General features: G+C 45.6%; 3 protein-coding genes across 4 annotated transcripts; 1 reads left to right on the top strand and 2 right to left on the bottom strand.

The window, feature by feature from the left end:
* The first annotated feature begins 6,580 nt into the window (after positions 1 to 6,580).
* On the top strand, positions 6,581 to 6,898 carry LOC6591575. Its single transcript, XM_002017368.2, has one exon. It carries the CDS (start codon positions 6,581 to 6,583, stop codon positions 6,839 to 6,841), a length of 261 nt encoding a protein of 86 aa, XP_002017404.2. The 3' UTR covers positions 6,842 to 6,898.
* A 2,282-nt stretch (positions 6,899 to 9,180) lies between these two features.
* LOC113567319 (transmembrane protein 135-like) lies at positions 9,181 to 11,118 on the bottom strand. The gene is made up of 3 exons (XM_026994667.1): positions 10,562 to 11,118; positions 9,724 to 10,500; positions 9,181 to 9,662 (listed from the first exon to the last, which is right to left on the bottom strand). Exons 1-3 carry the CDS (start codon positions 10,712 to 10,714, stop codon positions 9,225 to 9,227), a joined length of 1,368 nt encoding a protein of 455 aa, XP_026850468.1. The 5' UTR covers positions 10,715 to 11,118; the 3' UTR covers positions 9,181 to 9,224.
* Positions 11,119 to 11,592: 474 nt separating this feature from the next.
* Positions 11,593 to 14,743, bottom strand: LOC6591574 (transmembrane protein 135). Of its 2 annotated transcripts, none has more exons than XM_026984874.1 (5): positions 14,254 to 14,743; positions 12,543 to 13,501; positions 12,338 to 12,478; positions 12,103 to 12,269; positions 11,593 to 12,032 (listed from the first exon to the last, which is right to left on the bottom strand). In XM_026984874.1, exons 2-5 carry the CDS (start codon positions 13,470 to 13,472, stop codon positions 11,903 to 11,905), a joined length of 1,368 nt encoding a protein of 455 aa, XP_026840675.1. In that variant the 5' UTR covers positions 13,473 to 13,501; positions 14,254 to 14,743; the 3' UTR covers positions 11,593 to 11,902. The 2 variants fall into 2 exon arrangements, with proteins under 2 accessions (XP_026840675.1, XP_026840686.1); XM_026984885.1 differs by lacking the exon at positions 14,254 to 14,743 and adding an exon at positions 13,578 to 13,655.
* Between the last annotated feature and the right edge of the window lie 1,768 nt (positions 14,744 to 16,511).

Here is a 16,511-nt window from a genome sequence, read left to right as displayed (position 1 = left end):
CTGAGGCCAGAGGATATCCTGAGGACCATATAAAGTCATAATTTTGGATGAATTTCCCCTCCCTTTGCTCTGAGTGCTACCCTGCCAGATGACGAATGCGATACTTTGGGTCTAGGAGGGTCCTTTATCCAGGCAGTGCGAATAATTAAATAATTTCCTGTAACTGCAACAAATGAACTCACAGCACAGACACTTCCGTCTGAGGCCGAGTGTCCTTGGGCCTGGGCGCAAAACTTTTCGAGAACAATCTTCCTCCACTAGGACTCCACTTGTCCCTTGTCTGGGACTGCCTTGGAGCTCCATTGAATATACAAATTAAATCGCATCCGCCCTCTAACATCCTGTCAACAATTTCCTGCTCGGTCCTGTCGGGGTCCTTGCAACAATCAAGTTTTTAGTTTAGTAGGCGAAAAGTTTTGAGGTTTTTATTGCTTTGGAAGGCATGCAGCATTTTGCAGCATTTAGCAGCATTTAAGCCGTTTCATTGCACTAACCGTCTGACCCCTCACCGGATGGGGGCAGACATTCCCTCTAACCCATGGAAGCACCTGCTAACCCATTTAACCATCCTCTAACCACCGCCTTTCATTGCTGAATGAGGCTCATCACGCTATAATGCCATACCTTGACTTAAGAAAATTACCAAGCTTTTCCCCCATCCACCAATTCCTCGCTATTTGCTCCCTCTTCTGCTCATCAGCCTTGATTGCTGTCTGGCTGGTGGGTGGGTTGATGGGGAGTGGGTGTTGCAAGAGTGTAGGTCATGTGGTTGCTGGTCATGTAATTGTCTGCCGCACACGCACTGCTCGAACCGCATTGACACTGGGCACAGACTCCTCACGAAGTCGTTGCAGCGCTTGGGAGAAGGCTTTGTCTGTGACCCAGCACACGGACTTCGGACTCTGTCAGCGTTCGGCAGGGCTTGGACAGTCTGTTTAGGGCTCAGACTGCAGTGGAGTGACTGGAGCCTGGGCAGCCTCTGATGTCATTATACCCTGTCGTTGGAGGGGGTATAATTATTTCGGTTAAAAGCTTGCAAACTGCAGAATGAAGGCTCTTCCAATGCTATAAATGTTGTACGTTTTCTTTGCTCATTAACTAATCTTTCACTTTGAAATATCCAAAGAATTTCGACTTCTGATGCACTTGTTAGTGTATTTCACAATTCGTTTTCCTTCAAAGCGAACCTAGATATGGAATTTTCGTTGCCTCTGGCTTTTCTGGCCAAAGCCTGGCCCTAGATTTTTGCGGCCATCGAGTGGCAGGTGGCTCTGGTCGGGTCCTGCTGCTGTCCCACTCAGTGCTGGTCAATCTTTACGGAAACAATTAGGAGGCATTTGATTGTTGTTCCTAGTCCCAGGCACAAGCAGAGCTTGTGCCTTGTCCTTTAAGCTGAACGAGGAAATCAGCCTAATTTGGCTTTAAAGGACAGAAGGCAGACGATGTCAATGCTGTGTGTTGACCGAGCGACCGATCCAACAAACGATTTCAATTAAAACGCGAAATCCACTTAATTTTGAATGACAATTAGTGATGGCTACCGCTGGGTCTGCGGGGGGTGTGTGTGGAAAAACTCTCTATAATGACTAAATGACTGACAAAATCAGCAACAAATCACGACAAGCCAACAAGGCAGCACAGCAACGTCAACAACAAATCAGACAAATTGCATTAAAAATTCCATGCCACTCGAATGTCGCCCCTCCACTCACCATATCACTCTCTCTCTCCATCTATCTATCTATCTATCTAGCTTTCTATCTATCTCTTTCCCTGTGTTGACAGACAGCTACATGGGGGGCTGGAAGGGTGTTTTTGGGGTGGTGGCGCAGTGGGTAAGTGAGCGATTAGTGTCGCATCGGTCTGGGCCAAATGTCCATTAACGATAGCCATGACGTCGACAACAAATCAAATCAAATGTACTTTAACACGCTCTAGACCCAAGTATTTAGGCGATGGCTTAAAAAAGAGTAGGAAGGTAAAAGGGGCGACAGAAAGAGGATAGTAGAGAGCGAGGAAAATCAGAGAAAAACCAAAATCCAAAACAGCAAAAATGGAAAATGGCTCGACTACCCCCGCCCCTCGAGTCTGAGCTTGACAATGAGTACTCACTCACTCACTCTTTCCCTCTTCATCTCTCGGCCGTCCACGATGGCCGCTTCCGTTTCCGTTTTAAGTGCTGGGAAATTGAGGTGCTGCTCTGGACAGAGAGGACGGACCGGGTGTGCGCTCCATCAAGTGGCAGCAAAGGCTTCGCTTTCTCGTTAGTTACAAGTTCCATGGAGTGCCACAGAGACTCCGAGGAGCAATTGATAAGAGCTGGACAAATGTTTGGCCAAGTGTGCGACAATTTTAATTTGCTGTGTTTTCAGCCATTTTTTCTGCACCCCTATCCCCCAATCCTCATCCCCCATCCCCCATCACCCACTTCCTGTTCCTGTTCCTGTTGATTGGCGCCATGCACTTAACCAAAACGTTTAAGCCGTAAATCGTTGTCTCCACTTCCGCTGTCGGGGCGGAAGTCCAACATTTAATTACGAGTCATCCTCCTCCCGATCCCGTAATAGACATCAAGTGTACGCCATGGGCACGGATTGCAGATGAACTCAACTGAATGGCGAAGCGAAACAGATGGATGCAAATGCCCATTGCAGATGTACGTGACAAGTCATCCAGAAACTGGGTTAATTTCGCCTCGCGACTTTATTGCATTCAAAATGGAGTGCAACTATAATCAATAGAGCGGAAGTCCCCCCCTCTTGGGAGGCAGAGAGGGCACCACATATCATGAGCAGCCATGAAAATGGCATTCGCAATTCAGAAGATCAATCGTGCGTGGAGTTTTTAGACCCGGACAAGGCGCAAAAGTTGCCAATGGACTACGTCGACAGCTGCTTGCTCAATGGCCGCAACGTAATCTAATAGCCATGTGCATCGGGTTCGGGTCCGGGTCCGTGTCCTCTCTGTAGAGTCCCGGCTGCCTCCGGTACAATATGGTGCCTCTACTGGTCAGCGTTCGGTCCCGATTCCGAGGCCTCTCATCGTCTGTGGCCATTCCGGAGCTAATGCAGCTGTTAGTGCCGCTGCACCACACCCATTCGCTCCATGCAGCATGACCCGCGAGAATTTTTTCCCACCGCACTCGGAGTGTCCCAGCATGTTTGCTCCATGGCGGCAAAAGATTTTCCCAGCCAGGAAAAGGCAGTAAAAATATGTTTAGAAAAGTTTGAGAACTTTAAGAGCAGCTATTGATGATTGAAAATAGGTGAACTTTATTTTATTTTCCATGAAAGTGTTTTAAAATCATTGGTTTTTCTTAGAATCAGTCTATCCTTAAGCACTTTATGCACTTTTCCCATTTCCCCAAGTGCTTTTAAAGCCGCACAGGAGTCTAATTTTTCCGGGGCTCATCCGTATCCAACGAATTAATTGATTCCGATACAGATCAGGGCAGGCAGCCAAGGACCTCGACCCGGCTTCGGTTTGGATTTATGGGGCTTTCCCCAGCGACGAATTGCAGTGAAGTTTGTCAACGTTGCGTATACGCCGCATGGCCCAGGGCTTGATTTTTTTCGGAGGTTTGACTTCGGTCTGGTTGCCGTGCCATACTTTGCAGCCAATTGGGCGTGAGGTAGTGCTCGGCTGCCAGCTGCCACAAAACTCCAGGCATATGTTGCCGCAAATTATTGCCACATTTGCTGGCAGCCGCAGTCAAGTTGAAAGCTGTTTAAGCAGCGCCCTGAAAATTTGCTTGAGCGTCGCTTCATTTATTTTGAATTGAATTTAAGGGGAAGTCGAGAGCCACAATTGGACCTGCAGCATGGCTGCTGCTCCTGCTACTGCGGCATCCATTTCACTTTGCAGTGGGCCCAATGCCAAGATGTGTGCAACGTCCTGGTTCGGCTCCTGGTTCCTCCTGCTGTCCGCCCCTAGATCAACATTTCTCTTTTGTCTGCTTGCCACAGAGAGTGGGACAGGGACAGGGAGAGAGAGAAGAACAGAGACTCTTCAGAGATTTCAACGGTTTTTTGCCGCAGCTGGTGCTTCTTTTGTGTTGCACTTGCCTAATCCCCACGGTCGGTCGCTATTTTCATTTTCCATGCCGCATATCGGGCCACCGAGCACCACCAGCAGCAGTAACAGTAGCAGTAGCGGCCATGTGTTTTAGGAAGCTTAATATGTTGCAAGTAGATTAATTATACCCTGCCAAAGGTTATGTGTGCCTCACAGATGAAGCATTCCACTTTAATTCAGTTTTTTTTGGGCAAGAAAAAGGAAATATAAGTGAGGCATTGCCTTTTTTCATGTGCCAATCAATAACTTACACGGAAAAGTAGCTTTCCTGTTGCAAAGAGCAGGGGAAACTGAATGAAAGACACGGGGAAAAAAGTTATATTTGTGCTATAAATAATAAATAATAATAAATAGTATATAAAAAGAAGAAAATGCTAGAATGGTTTCTCATTAGGTATTAAAATCGTAAAACTACTACTTTTTCCCCCAGTGTACCTCCCCAAAGATATGTGCCTTGGAATGCCCTAAATGAATTTAGAGCAATTTTCAATTATTGCACAATCGAAGCGTAAATAAGTTGTAAATCATCAATTACCCGACAAAAAGAAGGCATCTACTCGTACCAGAAAACACAGATATAAACACCCACACAAGCACACACACAGACAGTTGCAATTGCCAAGAAATCGCCAAAAGCGGATACGTGTCCTATCGCTTCCCGAAAAACCAACAGAGAAAGAGAGAGGGTGAGAGATAGCCACAGAGGAAGAGCAGAAAGGGAGAGCTTTAGAGCTGGCCAGACACAATGGGCAATCGTAAAAATAGCAACTAACAATCCAAAACATAAAAAGTACGAGTACTCCCCATACTGAGAGACCCGGCTACAGACTCGTGAACAGGCGATAAGCAGAGTCGAGGAAGTGCCTTGGATTCAGGCAGTGAAAACCTTAAGTAGATAGATATAGAAATGTCCCTGCCCCCCCGTCTCTTGGACTCTGATGGCATGTGATTTATGTGGTAAATAAAAGAAGAACAAGAACTAAAACAGGAATCAAAGCGAGTGCTCTCCCTGTCTCAGATAGGGGCCTCAGCAGCAGCAGCTGCAACATGCAATTGCAACAAGCAGCAGGCGGCATGCAGCAAAGACAAAAGCAATGAAGACATAGGGAGAGGAGGCAGGAGGACATAGAGGCAGTGGCAAAGACACAGAGAGAAATACAGACAGAAGGCAGACGAGACGTTGTAAAAGTTTTTAATATTATTTCAAGTCTGAAAATGAGGGCAATCAGCAAGTGCAATTGTCGTCGAGCGGCTGGCATAACAAAAGAAAACGTTTTTGGAGGAGATTGGGTGGGACTGTGACTGTAACACTGGGGAATCAGCGACGGAACCGAACTGAACAGAACAAAGGCGTCATCCGAAAGCAGGAGGCTTTGGAAGCTCTGCCCCGCCTGTCAGCGCCAATGCCAAATGATGCATTCCAAAAGGAAGGAAGAACCCAGACAGAACAGGTGGGGGTACGAAAGGGAGTGCGGACTCAAAGGGTACGAATCAAAGGTGGATACACTATAAAGAGGGTACTATGTATATGCTGCCGCAATGGGGAGAACAAACAAGAGCGTCAGAAGGTGAGGACAAAGACAAAGCAAAGAGAGGGCCATCCGTGGAGTAGAGGTAGTAGCTATAGCTGTGCAGCAAAGATAGATATAGATAGCATGGCTTACAAGTAGGTAAACGATGTAGTTTCAATTAAGGATGTGCAGGGAAGTGGCTGCCCTGCCACAGAGTGAAAGGAAAGTGCAGCGAAGTGACTGCCACAGAGAGAAGGATATGGAAGCAAAAGGCGGATGGAGAGAGCTACTTTCGGACCAAGATGGCGGAAAAGGGAGCAGGGAATAAGGGAGAAGTCGTTCAGTTTCGCTGAAAGATGGATCATGCGACCACCAGAGCTAGCAGGTTGCAGCACACATCTCTGGGCCCAATCAGCCTGAAATGAAGTATAGTCTCCCCGCCAACATGTCCTGCAATGTCCTCTTCGGAACGTGAGAATGGAACAACCCTGCGTCAAACTGAACTTGTACCACTAACCCAGATGGGAACGAACTCCGAACAGGACACACACACACACACACGAATGTGGGGATAGGTAGGCGACACTCTGGTGCATTTCTGGGCCCCCGCACAATGCTCATCCTGTTGCGAAAGGACACGCTCCCAAGCACGAACAGACACGAAGGGAAACGTATAGAAAAGGAACAAAGACGAACGAACACGAACGAACCCGAATGGAAACATACGGAAATGAACATTGAGTGGAAACGAAGCTGAATCGGAACTGCGGTTCGATGAGGTTTGAGCGGAATCGCCGCATATTTCGCTGAATGTTGAGGCAACAAATGAATGTTGCCAAACGCACTCACGGAGAAACGCACTGTCTGTTGCCGCAGAAACATGTACAATATTATGGCTTATCTCTGGGGGTGAACTGTCTGTTGTTTCTGTTATCAGTTCAACAGCGGCACGCTTTTCTGGGTCTACTTCAGGGTTTGTTCCTAGGTTCTGATCAATGGTCTATCAGTGGAGGAATAACCTCAACAGCAGCATGTCGATGCCGTTACCTCTGAGCGAATCATTTGGGTGCACGTGTACGTGCATCTGTCTGTCGCTAATCTGGTTGCACCTCAGCCTGATCAATGAGCTCCTGGACTACCTGCAGTTGGCTGTACCTCTTCATTTGGTGCGGCAGCGTGAATTGGAGGATGCCGAGCAGAACATAGCCGGCGAGTATACCCTGGGAGCCATAAGTATACGAATGATTGCATTTTGATCGGACTCAGTGTCAAGGAATTTGTTGCCAATGATCCTCTAATTTTGTATTAATATTTTGCCATCAGCTTTGAACATTTCCAATTTCAAAGTGATAATAAAGACTGGAAAACTAATGAGAGTATATTGGAAAATAATTATATAATTTTATATTAAAAATTATATGATTAAGATATGAAATGCGAATTTATTGGGATTTAAAAACAAAAAAAGGTTGTACATTATTATACATTAATTGAATTTAAATGTAAACTATTATTTATTATATATAGTTATCGCATTTGTTGCCACAATTCAAAGAATATTTCCCATATTTTTCCAAAAATGTTTGGTCTTTATTTAATTTATTTATTTTTCATTTCCCATTAAAATTCTCCCACACACGCACACACACACACAACAGAACTGCAGAAATTTTAATTAAAAATTCATTTTGTGGTAGAAGCCGAGAAAAAGGTGTCACATCTACATTTTTGGACAGCTTCTGCCGCTTATCTTCTGTTGACATACCTTGCCTTTATGACCAAGACTTTCTTGTGGCCATAAATTTCATTTTGGTAGTTTTATCAACATGCAATGTTGGGGCCTACAAAAAAGCGCAGAGAAAGGTGATTTTTTAGCACAGTTTTGTGGCAGTTGAAAGTTGAGAGTTTTTTGTGCGATTTTTGTTCGATTTCCATTTCTTCGAAATGTTGTTTCGATTTTCTTTCCTTTAACTTTGGTTTCTCTGTAATATTTCATTGGATGTTGCCTTCGAGGCAGGAATTTATTCATTTGCATAATTCCCTTGTTTACAATTTGTGTGCCACAGAAAAGAGAGTGAAAAGCGATTGACTTAAATGAAGTTACAACTTGGCAGGCAGCCGTCGAGGAGGCAGCAACAGCAGCAGCTAAGTGACTGCAACTGTTGCAAAATAAGAAAATTTATAATATTCAATTTATATGCATTTTTATTCTGTGAGAGAACAACAAGTAGTTCTTGGCCAACAACTGCAACTTGGCTAAGCTGATAATCCCAGATTCTAAGGCGCCAACAGCTGCACCCACTCACTCAGCAGACCCCCCGTCCCCACCCACAATCCCTAAGCTCCTCCTCCTTTTCTTTCGTTGTGATTAATGAGATTTGTCACTAGCTTCATTTGTATTTTCCATGCCGTTGACTTGGCCCTGCCTGAAGGCTCCAGAATGCTCGTAGAATGAAGCCAACAACTGACTGACATGCATATAAATTTCATAAATGCCAAGGAGAGAGAGAGAGGAGCGCTCCTGCAATTGCACAGCGCCCCTCTGCAGCCTGAAACACTCGTTGGGAAAAGCTAAAGACTGTCCAACAGCAGCTGGCGTGCAAATTTGCATTTTCATTATTTTCAACTCAATTTTCAAAATGAAAATCAACTAAAAACAGGAGGAAAGTCGCTTAGCCCGTGGCTCGCCTTATTATAATACGCATAAAAATAAAGGCCGAGGCAAGTCCCTCTACTCCCCATAACTAAGTGGCACATTAAATTTACCCGAGCCTATAATTCATTTGTTAAGCCCCGTTCCTCCAGTTCCAGTTTCAGTTTCAGTCTCAGTTCCGCTTCCATCGCTGGCCAAGATTATCATTGGGCTTGCGTTTTGGGTTGGGAATGGGAATGGAACCAAGAAAAGCTCGCATTTACAGTACCCTTCAAGGAGGGGTGCTATAATGCTGTTGAAGAGTTTGCAATGTTCACAGGGATGGATTTTCCACTCGATTTAGTATGATGAGGAAATCATATTATAGCGATTCCAAGTTCAGAGAGATATTTATCTGAACAAAGCCTTATCGATACTGTTAATATGGCCTCTTGGCTATAAGGAATCCCAGACAGATATCTCTGATATTCTAGAAAGAGTATCTCGAGCTACGGCTCTTGAATCTGTATTTCCCTTGTTGTTTTCATTTGGTTTTGCTTTTTTATTATTATTTTTATTTTTAGTGAATTTGTAGCTGCACTTTTGGTGGAGCCTTCGAGCTCCATTTCGTCTCGTCTCGGGCCTTGGGTGAGTTATGGCTGGCAATAAATTTATATGACATATAAATGTAAATAATTGAGCAGCGCGGAGCCGCCGTCTAGAGTTGTCACAGCCGTGAAGTTGGGTGGTTAAGGAGGGTGCCGGAGTGCCAGGGTTCCGGGGTGCCTTGTTGACTCCGTGATTGATGCTGGACCTCACATCCGGCAAACAGTGCTCATCCTACTGTTGCCTCCAACAAAGAGGGGCTCATGATTCAATGGGGAGGTCCCATGCAGGGAGGCGCTGCTGCTCCCATAAAATCGCCCCCTTAATGGCCGTTTTGGGTCAAACATTTAATTTAAAGTTTTATTGCATTTTATTTGAACTTTTGATCCAGGAACTCCATCTTAAACAGTGAGGGGATATATGGGGAAAGGCGATGTCATGTCTATTTTCAGTTTCTTGATCACATAGTTGATCTGATCCTGGCTCTTCAGACCGTACGCCTGGAAGGGCAGCACATTGAAGCGACTGATCCGGTTGCCGGAGATCTTCATGAGGAAGTTGTAGTAGCTGGGTCGGAGGGTACGTGCCTCCAGGATGGCCGCGTGGAAGAGCACGCCCGTGAAGAAGCCATACATGATCGTATTGAAGTATGGCACTTCTGGGAGCTTGCCCTCGGCAATGCCCCAGTTGTAAAGCAGCTGGAGGGTCTTCCACATCAGATACATGGCCACTGTGGTATTGGGAAAGCGGAGCAGACCAATGGAGCCAATCAAGCCAGCTGGAATGGCAAAGAGAGCGTTGTCATGGCCGCAGGTGTGCCGCAGACCACAGGAAATTGTCTGTGGAGATGGAATTTAAAGTCGGAAGAATATCTTTCGAGTATGGAGAAGTCTTACACACCTTGTAAAGCAGTGAGAAGCTACCCAGAGCCAGTCCCAGCTGTAGAGAACCCTTGTTGAAGATCTGTTTGCGCCACTGCATCTTCATATTAACAATCTTGGATATGTTGAGCAGTAGCTTCAGTCCAACCTGCAGACCCAGGCCGCCCAGGAACGGCTTCAATCCTCCGTAGAGAGCGTACGGAGCACAGCCTTGCCGATGCGGACAACTGGGATGTTTGGCGGTCCTCAGGCGATCGTACACCTGCACATACGCGGAAATACTCTGGAAGTTCAGAGGACGCTGCCGGGAGCTTTGTGTAGTGGTAACAGTGGGGGTCTTAAGCGGACCCTCCTCCTCCTTGCCAAGAATCACACTCAGGCCCTTAAAGGTGGCATCCTTGGCCACCGTTTTGTGAAGGCCCACACGGTACAGGTACATTAGAGCGGTGAGGCTCAGGCCCATGATTAGCACCTGTCCATTGGGAAGGGAGCGGACCAAACCCCTCGATTCGAGCATCTTCCACACGGTCTCGATGCCCACATTGGCCACGTACATGGCCAATGGAGTACGACGCTCTGGGCGCTCTACGGCGATGGACAACCAGCTGGACAAGAACGAGGGCAAAAAAGCCACCGTTGGGAAGTAGAAGCGACCCAGGAGCTGTCGGAGTAGGCACACGGAGAAGATGAAGAGCCCTCCATTCATGGAGAGGAAGGCAGTCGACTGGAGAATGCCGGTAAGAGTTCGCCAAAGGTCCTGCAGCCTAGGAACACGCATCCTCATGATCAAAGCGAGCTAAAGAAGGGAATATATATCTTATAGATATTATAGATTATTGGTCTTTCCTGTGACTCACCAAATACACGGTCGAGTAAGTGCGAAAACTAGGGGCAACCTCAGCCAGCATCATGCCTGCTGCCGCAGCGGCACAACTGGAGGTCCATGGATGCACATACGCGTGGCAGCTGCACTCGAAGGCTGCTTCGAGAAGTTTACTTTGGGCTGCCATTTTTGGGGCCTTCTACACTGGATTATGCTCTGGGAACTATGATTATCGTATTGCCCAATAATTTGGCCGAAGATGATAAAGCTTATCGACTGTTCAGCGCTCGACGAAATATCGCTCAAAGGTCAAACATGCCACCCAATTAGAACCGGAAAGCGCCACTTAATCTCGGTTCTCCAATATATTTTATCCAATCTTTGTAAGGCGGATCAGCATTTAAGATCCGTTCAAGTTTATCCAGAGATCAGTGGTGTGGCTTTTACTCTGTTTGGGAATTTCCGACTCTTGCGTTTAAAGTTTCGCACGTTTGGGCCCGTTCAGCCATTCAAATACTACTGATTGGACTGCGTGTGGACGCACTTGAGCAGCTCCATAGAATTCGTTTATCAACAATTTTGGGCTCTTCTCGGGCGTATGGCAAGGGTTTGCCTGAAGTGCGTCTAATACCAATGCCTTATCGACAGAACGAACACACGAATGGAATGAAGCTCTTGCCTCAATGCACGGTGCTCGGCCTTATTGTAGCTACGTCACCGGCTGGGGGGTTTTCTTATCTATATTTAAGAGAGGGAATCCGCTCTTAATTATTGGAAGCCAACGAAGTGTTTATTTGTATACCCAGTAATCGGAATGTAGAGGGGTGTATGGGTAGAAGGGATGTGCTTCCTTGGAACTACATAAATCAAATAGAGTGCGTAGAACTTTGAAACTTTACTATGTACAGGACGTAGATATTTATAATCCCTAAGCACTTGCACCTTAAAGCAGTGGCTCCAATTTCTTTCATATATTCTTTTAAGATTACTATTATGTGTTATCCCCTCCCGATATTATCATTATAGAACCCAAAATTCCCAGTATAAAACATAAATACTCATAAATATTTGTATATATAAGTTTTTATTGACAACTGGTACCAAAAAAACAGTCAAAAATAATTTACAATGCACCCCCTCTCCCCAAAAGTGATAACGTCGCTTAGGTTAGTGATCCGAGTGGCAAAGAGCTGTGACGTTGGACGTCCAGCACAGAGAAACACACAGATATGGATAATTAGAGAGACTCTTAGATATATACACGCTTGAAGATTTTACTCCTATTATGGATATGGAGAGGCGCGTCCAGCGCCTGGCTGAAACATGAGACTGAATGTGTACATCTGTAGGTTATCATAGATTGTGGGCTATCTTCTTAAGAAGCGAACGAGAAGGCGGGGAGTATTGATTTCTCGACAATCTTCAACGACTTTATGGTGTCCAGCGCCTGTTGCTGGGTGTTGAGACCGAACACATCGAAGGCGCTTAGATTAAAGCGGCTCAGTCTGTGGGAGAACGAATGACAATACAATTTTAATGCTGACATAGCAATAAGTAGAGCTAGCCGATACGCACCTATCTCCTGATATGGCTTGCAGAAACTTGTAGTAGCTGGGTCGCAGAGACTTGGGCTCTAAGATGCCCGCGTGGAAGAGCACGGCCGTGAAGAACGAGTAAAGGTAGAGCATAAAATTGGGTATGACTGGTACAATGCCCTTCTCCTGGCCAATCGAACAGAGTATCTGCGAGGAAAGAAAAAACTACGATGCTTGGGGATGTCTAACAATGATCAGTTTCTTTTTTAGCTCACCTGCAGAGCCTTCCACATCACATACAGGGCCACCGTGTTGTCTGGATACTTGGTGAATGCCACCGAAGCCACCAGACCAGCGGGAATGGCAAATGCGGCCTCATCTCTATTGAAGCTATGGCGCAGCAGACAGGACACAGACTGAAAAGGGAACGACCTCATTGATGAATCTCAGATATCAAAATTGCAATCGGCAAAGGCTCACCTTATAGAGAAAAGAGAAGCTGCCCATAAAGATACCCAACGGGAGGATGCTGCGGTCAAAGATGTGCTTCCTCCATTTCATTTTGCCACTGGCTACCTTGCTGACATTCATCACCAGCTTCAGCGCCACCTGGAGGGCCACGCCGATCACAAAGGGCTTAATGCCACCGCTGATGGAGTAGGCAATGCAGCTCTGGTTATGGCGGCAGCTGGCGTGCTTGGCGTTGAGGAAATTGCTGTAAACGCGGACCCAATCGGAGATGGTCGAAAAACTGACGCTGGGACGGTTTTGCGGGGGAGCTGGCTGCTCCCCGGGCAATGTATCCCAATTGTTGACTATTGGGCCAGCCTCCTCCTTGCCTACGAAATGGCGCAGAATGTTAAAGATCGAATCTTCGGTTGGTCCACGACGGTATATATACAGCAGTGCCGACATGCTCAGCCCGAAAATGAACGTCTGACCGTTTGAAATAGAGCGCACCCAGCCACGCGATTCCGCCATCTTCCATAACGCCTCCGTGGCCACGTTGGCCACATACAGAGTCAGCAGCGGACGGCGGGCTGGACGCTCCACCAGGATGGCCGTAAACGAGGCCAAAAAGCAGGGCACAAAGGCCACTGTGTAGAAGTTATAGCGTCCCAGCATGTTCCGGAGCAAGCAATTGTACATAATAAAGGAATATGCATTGGTCACCAGGAAAGCCGTGGACTGTATGATGCCTAAAAGAGTGCGCTTGAGATCAGTCAGGTTGGGCACACGATGGCGCATTAGCAAGGAAAAGGCATAGACCACTGTGTAGACGCGTAGGCAGTAGGGCGTGGCCGAGAGCAGTATCCCGGCGGCGGCACTCGCACAATGATCGGTCCATGGGTGCTGGAAGTCCTTGCAGCTGATGCACAGTGGGTCCAATAACTTGCTCTGTCCCGCCATAATCCAATCCGATGTTAATCTTTGGGTGTCTGGAAATAAAATAACCACAAATTAGTCACTGATTAGTCCGTATGGGGTGCTGTTCCAAGTCCAAGAGTGTCCAACCTTTAATCTTATCTATATACGCCTACAACCGAGTGTGGTCTGAGTTTTTATTTGGGTTTCGGTTTTTTCGTGTGACTGCTATCGGAGCATGGAAAATAGTACGAAATTAATGTATATTTGGAGCTGGGATCGAGTGTAGACAGCAGCTACTGCGGGCCAGGCCAGAACTGAAACCAGTAGCTGACGCAGTTGGTCTGCATTGCAGTGTTTTCGCGGGTATCTATGGACTTTTATTACTGTCAATCGATAAGATACATTTGAGATTAGCCAGTAGTGCAATGGATTGACCAGGCCAAGGAACAAAGATCTCAGAAGACACCCTGTTTGAGGATTACAGCCACAACTGGGCCGGTTCTAGTTTACGACACAAGCTGCGGCCCCGGCATTCCAGCATTTGCAACTGTTCTGCCAGCCAATTTAAATACGTATATGAGGTGTGTGTTCTTCAGAGTGAAATGGATATTAAATATGCTACTAGATAATATAATCTGCGTGAGGAATAAAGCCACAACTGGCGGCTACTACTCTGATTTGAGAGCTGTATATGGGTGGTTTTCATTCGGAGTGATATGACGATCCCCGGTCAAGACCTTTGGCCAGGCCAACGGCGGTGATAAGGTGCTCAAACTGCTCGAAATGTGGGCAATATTCTCTGGTGTGTTTAAGTTGTACTCACGTCTCAACTATTATGCACTTGACTGAGGTAATAGGCAATATTAAAGCAATTGCTAGTTAATCGCTCGCAGATTTTTGCGCTCTCTCTCCTCACAATTGATACGTGTTCGTTGCTCGGTTGCTTTAAAATTGAATTAAATTAGTTTTGCTGCTGCTGCTGTGACGCCGACAACGTTTCAGTTTTTTATGATTTTCTTTTTGTCTGCTGTCAAAATTATGACTCCATGACGCACTGCGATTGCTCTGTTTCAACACACGACTACAGCACTTATCGAGTGGCACATACTGCACTTTGCTTTTAAGCCAACTTTGATAGTTATAGTTTAATAATGGTTTAATTAGAGTTCAAGTTCCAGCATCGCATCAGTAGAAGTCCACAACAACAACAACAAGTGGTCGCCGGGGCGCGGCCAGCAGATGCAACTGCTGCGGCAGCATTAACTAGTCCAACTATTGCAACAGTTGCCACATTTTGCCATGTCCCAAGAAATGTTTTATCAGAGATTTAACGAAAAGTTTGACGAGATTATTCCGCGTGTAAACAAAAACAACGTCGATTTATCGGTAAGCCCACATAGGCCCCTTTTCTTTAAACAGAACAACTTGAGTTAAACCGCGGAAAATATTACTGTTTGTTGATTCTTCTTGTTGATCCTTATTCTTCCTCTTTACTTACAAAAAAATTCATGATATCTTTCACCTGAACTGCTCTAAAATTCTTCAAAATTCATAATTTTCGTTTTGATTATTTTAGTATCCATCTGGTCGACAATGGGTTAATCGTCTGTGTTTATGATATTCTGGTTAATATTACTAGCTAGGTTGGAACCTCAGTGCTGAAGACATAATTGTGTCCAATAAACTAATATATTTTTTACAAGACTGGCTAAGCTTAAGTACTCTATTTAATTTGAATGTTTATAAAATAATGTTTAAGCCAGAGATATAAAAAAAGCAAGCTGCTATCGATATATCGTTTGGTAGAAAAAGGCGACATTTTCGCTTGGGTGTTGTATTTTTCAGCTTTTGGTTGGTTGTAATGAGCGCGCACTTGAAATTGTACCATAGTAGCAATCATTGTGCCCTTTATAAACATTTTTATAAACTTTTAAAGAAGAAGGTATTACGGTAAGAATTGTTTCAAGAAAATATGGATTGATAATTTAGTTAATCGAAGTTTGTAGTGGGGGCAGCAGTCGCATATGATGCTCATCAATCTCGGGCCATATCCTTGCCGACGAATGTTGTCGAGGACGAAGGACAAACCGGAGTCGATGGCATGGCTGCCCAAGATCTCCTGCGTTACAAGGGCCTGCAAATAATTTAATTCATTAGAAAACATTTTGTATGTATGTTTTCTCTGTTGTCTGTTATGTGGAATTCGCAGAATTATTTGATGTGAATGAAATAAAATGAAGAATTTATGATACATATATGTAAGACTTTGTTTTTTGAGATATACTAGACTTAGTTATTTTTTTGTTTTTTTAGAAATGAAGACTCTTTTGTGCATTCATTTAGATACTTTACCATAAAGTCGGTAAATATTACAAGATATGTTGTAGGACCACTCGTATTTATTAATTGCCCGAAAATTAACCAGCCAAAGATATGGAAACCAAATCCTGCTGTGGTCCTGTGCGCTTGAAATTTCCATTTGCAAATGCTGTGGTGCGGCTTCGTTGGGGCCACAATCCATGCCACAATCAACTCAAAGCACTTGCCATGCCAAAATGTTAGCAGACATTCAAAGTCTCCTCTGTAGCCCCTGCACCTCCTATCAATTGGATTTCGGTTGTAGTTCATAAAGTGTGTCTCTGTCAGGATGGGGATGGTGGAGGGGACTTCCTTTTCACATCCTCCTCCGTTTCATTTGCGCCCTGGCGAAGCTCTTTCGGTGTGGTTGACATGGCACGACGGATATACCAAAATATTTCGTTATTGTTTGTTGGAGCTGCCTCCTGCCGCAGTCCGTGCCTCCCCGCTTTTGCCATTACCTGTGGCATGGCTTATTTTGTAAAGCCAAAAGCGCTTAAGTAGTTCATTCCGAGCATAACCTCCTAGACGGGGGTGGGTTTGGGTTCCGTTCCTGGCGCTACCCCTCCCACCCTGCTTAGATGCTTAACAAAATTGCGGCTGCTTTGTGTGATTCCCCCGGTTTTTCTGGTCGCGGCTTAAGCGTGCTCTTGTTCGAGAGTGCGAGGGCATATCAAACATACTTGACTCTGTCAGAGCCCGACACTTACTTAATTTACTCGG

This window comes from Drosophila persimilis, unplaced genomic scaffold (genome assembly GCF_003286085.1).
Source record: "Drosophila persimilis strain 14011-0111.01,24,50 unplaced genomic scaffold, DperRS2 tig00000000-arrow-pilon, whole genome shotgun sequence".
NCBI classification, from domain to species: domain Eukaryota; kingdom Metazoa; phylum Arthropoda; class Insecta; order Diptera; family Drosophilidae; genus Drosophila; species Drosophila persimilis.
Note: the sequence above shows the minus strand (reverse complement) of the source record. Positions and strands in the feature narration are given on the sequence as shown.